Source organism: Plasmodium reichenowi, chromosome 8 (genome assembly GCF_001601855.1).
Source record: "Plasmodium reichenowi strain SY57 chromosome 8, whole genome shotgun sequence".
In the NCBI taxonomy this organism is placed as follows: Eukaryota; Apicomplexa; class Aconoidasida; order Haemosporida; family Plasmodiidae; genus Plasmodium; species Plasmodium reichenowi.
In genome coordinates, this window is record NC_033653.1 from 250,563 (window position 1) to 254,484 (window position 3,922).

A 3,922-nucleotide genomic window follows, 5' to 3' on the forward strand; every position below is an offset into this window, starting at 1 on the left:
TTTTTTTTTTTTTTTTTTTCTTCTCAAATATTATTCATTTCATTATTTTATATCTACATGCATATTTGTGCTTTGCTTTTAACAATATTCTTTTTTTATATCTTTATATATATATATATATATATATATATATATAATAATATATTATTATAATATTAATAATTTCATAACTACATTTTTTTTTACTTATATTTTATAATTCAAAAATATATTAATATATATAATATATATATATATATATATAATTATATATATTATAATAATATTATGATTATGTAGCTAGCCCAAGTTTACCCTTCTTTTCTATTATATATAAATTTTGTTCCCCTTCATTTATTATATATATATAATTATATATATATATATACAAAATATATATTCTTTTATAATAATATTATACATATATATTTTATATATATATATATAATTTTTTCACATTCTTTAATAGAAGAAAAAAAAAAAAAAAAATTAAAAATAAATAATATAATGTAATATAAGAAAAATTAACTAAAAAAAACAATATAAAATAAAACGCCTCATTTTTATCATCAAAGGTCATCATCTCAACATATATAATTATATAGATATTCTTTAATCATATTTATTTAAATATATTTAAAAAAAAATACATTTTTAAAATGATTTTAATTTTTTTTTTGTAAATAAAGGACTGCACACTAAAATGGAAGTATAAAATTGTGAAAAAAAAAAAAAAAAAAAAAAAAAAGAAAAAGAAAAACTATAAATATATAATATAATGTAATATAATATATATATATTTTTTTTTATATATATATTTTTTTATATATATATATTTTTTTTTATATATATATTTTTTTTTATATATATATTTTTTTTTACATATGTATGAATAAAAAGGGCACAAAAAAAAAAAAATAACACTTACAAAAAAAAGTAGATAAAGAATTAGAAATAGGCTTTTGAAAAGAAGCGATTATAAAATTGATCTTATAGAAGAGATTTCACATATGTATAAAATAATGATAAGCATGGACACATATATATATATATATATAATATATGTATAATATATATATATTACATATATTTATTTATTTATTTATTTATTTATTTTGTGTTTATTAAAAATTTTTTAAATTGGAAGGATCAACACTTTCTGGAAAGAACCCAATATTTTCACTTTGTTTATTTAAGGTCTGATTATACACAGGATTTACCTGCTTACATGCATTTAGAAGGAGTTCCATGTGTGGAATATATTTTTGTAATTTATCATTTTCATGTGCATATTCTAGAGCGTCTAATAAATATAATTCAAATTCTTCCAATTGTTCAATTGTATTAATCATAGATTTAATCATTGATTTTCTATCTTCATTAATATTTAATGTAGATGATAAGAATAATAATCTTGTAAATACAAAGGTTCCTTTTTTATTTAATTTTTGTTGAGCTATAATACGATCTTTTAATGTTCTTAATATTTTTTCAGATATACTCATTTGTTCATCTTTATTATTTAATTTCTCATCTTTTAATAATTTGGTATGTGCTTCAATAATTTTATCATCGATAAACGTTAATACATAAATATCAATAATTTTTCTTTTAAACATTTCTGTTATTACTTCATCTATATTTACACCTTTTATAATACAAGCTATTAAATATTCAACTTTTTCTTTTGCTTTTTTTTTTCTCAAATTTATTATAAATGGATTTAAAAATTCTTGTATTTTTATTAACTTATCATGTTTTTCTTTTTCATTATTTTTTTTATACATGTAAAATTTATGATTTATTACTTCTTCATATACATCATTCTCACTTAATACATTCAAATATTTTTCCACATTTTTATATTCTAATTTTGTCATCTTTTCTATCTCTTCTATAATTTTCATCTTCTTGTCAGCTTCTATAAATAATCCTCTGTCTTGTAAAAAATGACCACTCACTTTATCGACACTTCTGTCAAACAAATATATTCTTTTCATATTTATTTTCTTATTCTTCTCTTCCTTTTTTTCACATATTATTTTGTTATTTCTTAAAATAAAACAATTCACACATCCAAAATTATTCCTTTTTTCCCTCCTCTGCTTCTTCTTCATATTATCTATTATTATACTGGTACCTTTCATTACTTCATTCCTATTTATTATAAAACCAAAACTACAAAAATTGGAGTTAACCATTATAAATATTAATATATTTAAGGACACCAACAATGTTAGCCTTTTACATAGACCCTGCTTCATAATACAAAAACAATGTTCTTTCAAGCATAAACATAAACATATATATATATATGTATGTATATATGTATATGTATTTATGTATATATGTATATGTATTTATGTGACTCAACAAAAAATATATTTTTTAAATATATATAATATATATATATATATATATATATATATATATATATATTATTAGCCTTAATGTAAAATGTTCATCAAGGGGGCGTAGCACTAGTAGCCAACTCTAAAAAAAATCATTAGCATAATTTATCATACTTCAAATATTCTTAACATATAAATATATACATATTTAGTATATGTATTAAAGGTTGGGAGGGAACAATAAAATAAAAAAAAGAATACTAATAAATAATAAATAAATAAATAAATATATATATACATATATACATATATATATATATATATATATATATATATATATATATATATATATATATATTTATATGTATGAATAAATAAAGCAATATATGCCCTCCTCTCTTTTAAAACGTTGATGTTGATATTATTATATTATTTTGTAAAGTGTGAAAATTTTAAATATATATATATATTATACATTAGATATTTTTTTTTATATACATATTTATATATAATAAAAAATATGTAATACATACGAATATATAAAAAATATAGTAAACATTATAATAATATATATATATATATATATATATATATATATATATATACATATATTTATATGTTTATATTATATATATTCTTTTAAGTATTAATCTTTATATTTTTTATTATCTTATAAAAATATATAAATTATCTTTTTATATTTTAATCAAAGAATAAAATAGGATTCATCATAACATATGTATTATTATATATATTTACACAACTGATTATTTGAGTAAAGAATATAATATTAATTAAATATTTTGTATTAATAAATATATACCTTTGTTTATATATTATATTATTTTATATATTTATACTATTGTATTTTATATTTTCTTATTTTTATTTTATTTTACCTTATTTCTCTTTCTTTTTCTTTTTATTGTATCTATTTTTCATAATAATATGCAAAAGTCTGTAGGATGATAATGAATATAACAAATTACTTCTTTCGAATTTAAGGGTGAAATATTTATTTTATGATCATATATAAATGAACTACTATAAAAAGTAATAGAACAAAAATTTGAATAACAGAGAAAATATAAACTTATAAAAATAATAAGATTGCATACATTTTTTTTTTTTTTTTTTTTTTATAAACATATCTTAACTCTTTTAATTTTTCATTCAGTGGAGAATCGAATGCAAAACGTTAAGTTAATAAAACCTTTGGTGGTTGGAACGTACGCATTTTTATTATCTCCTCAGGTGATAATAAAAAAAAAGGAAACATACATATATATATATATATATATATATATTTTTTTTTTTCCATGTTTTTTATATATAACCATTCTTCTTAAATTTTTTCTTTTATTTTAATACATTTTAGGAAAAAAAAAAATATGGTAATATGACACATAAATGGACATGCTTAGTAAGGTGTCCTGAATCTACTGACATTTCTCTTATTGTTAGTAAAGTAGTTTTTGAATTAGATCCTTCCTTTATGTACCCTAAAAGAGGTAAGAACATATTTTAATAATATTTTGATGTTATGAACAGGTCATAATGTTTTATGATAAAAGCTAGTTTTTTTTTTTTTT

The 3,922-nt window shown here is 17.1% G+C and overlaps 2 protein-coding genes across 2 annotated transcripts in view; one reads left to right on the forward strand and one right to left on the reverse strand.

The window, feature by feature from the left end:
• Nucleotides 1–1,103: 1,103 nt before the first annotated feature.
• Nucleotides 1,104–2,243, reverse strand: PRSY57_0806500 (hypothetical protein; the record flags this gene model as incomplete). The annotated part of the gene is made up of 1 exon (XM_012907006.2): nt 1,104–2,243. One exon carries the CDS (start codon nt 2,241–2,243, stop codon nt 1,104–1,106), a length of 1,140 nt encoding a protein of 379 aa, XP_012762460.2.
• Nucleotides 2,244–3,382: 1,139 nt separating this feature from the next.
• PRSY57_0806600 (gas41-like protein) overlaps nt 3,383–3,922 on the forward strand; it is a gene marked incomplete at both ends in the record, with an annotated part of 1,541 nt that continues 1,001 nt past the window's right edge. Inside the window, 3 exons of the mRNA XM_020114709.1 lie at nt 3,383; nt 3,508–3,584; nt 3,709–3,841. Coding sequence (XP_019970549.1) covers nt 3,383; nt 3,508–3,584; nt 3,709–3,841 — 211 coding nt within the window. Of the gene's footprint in view, nt 3,384–3,507; nt 3,585–3,708 lie in introns of the transcript that reaches the window.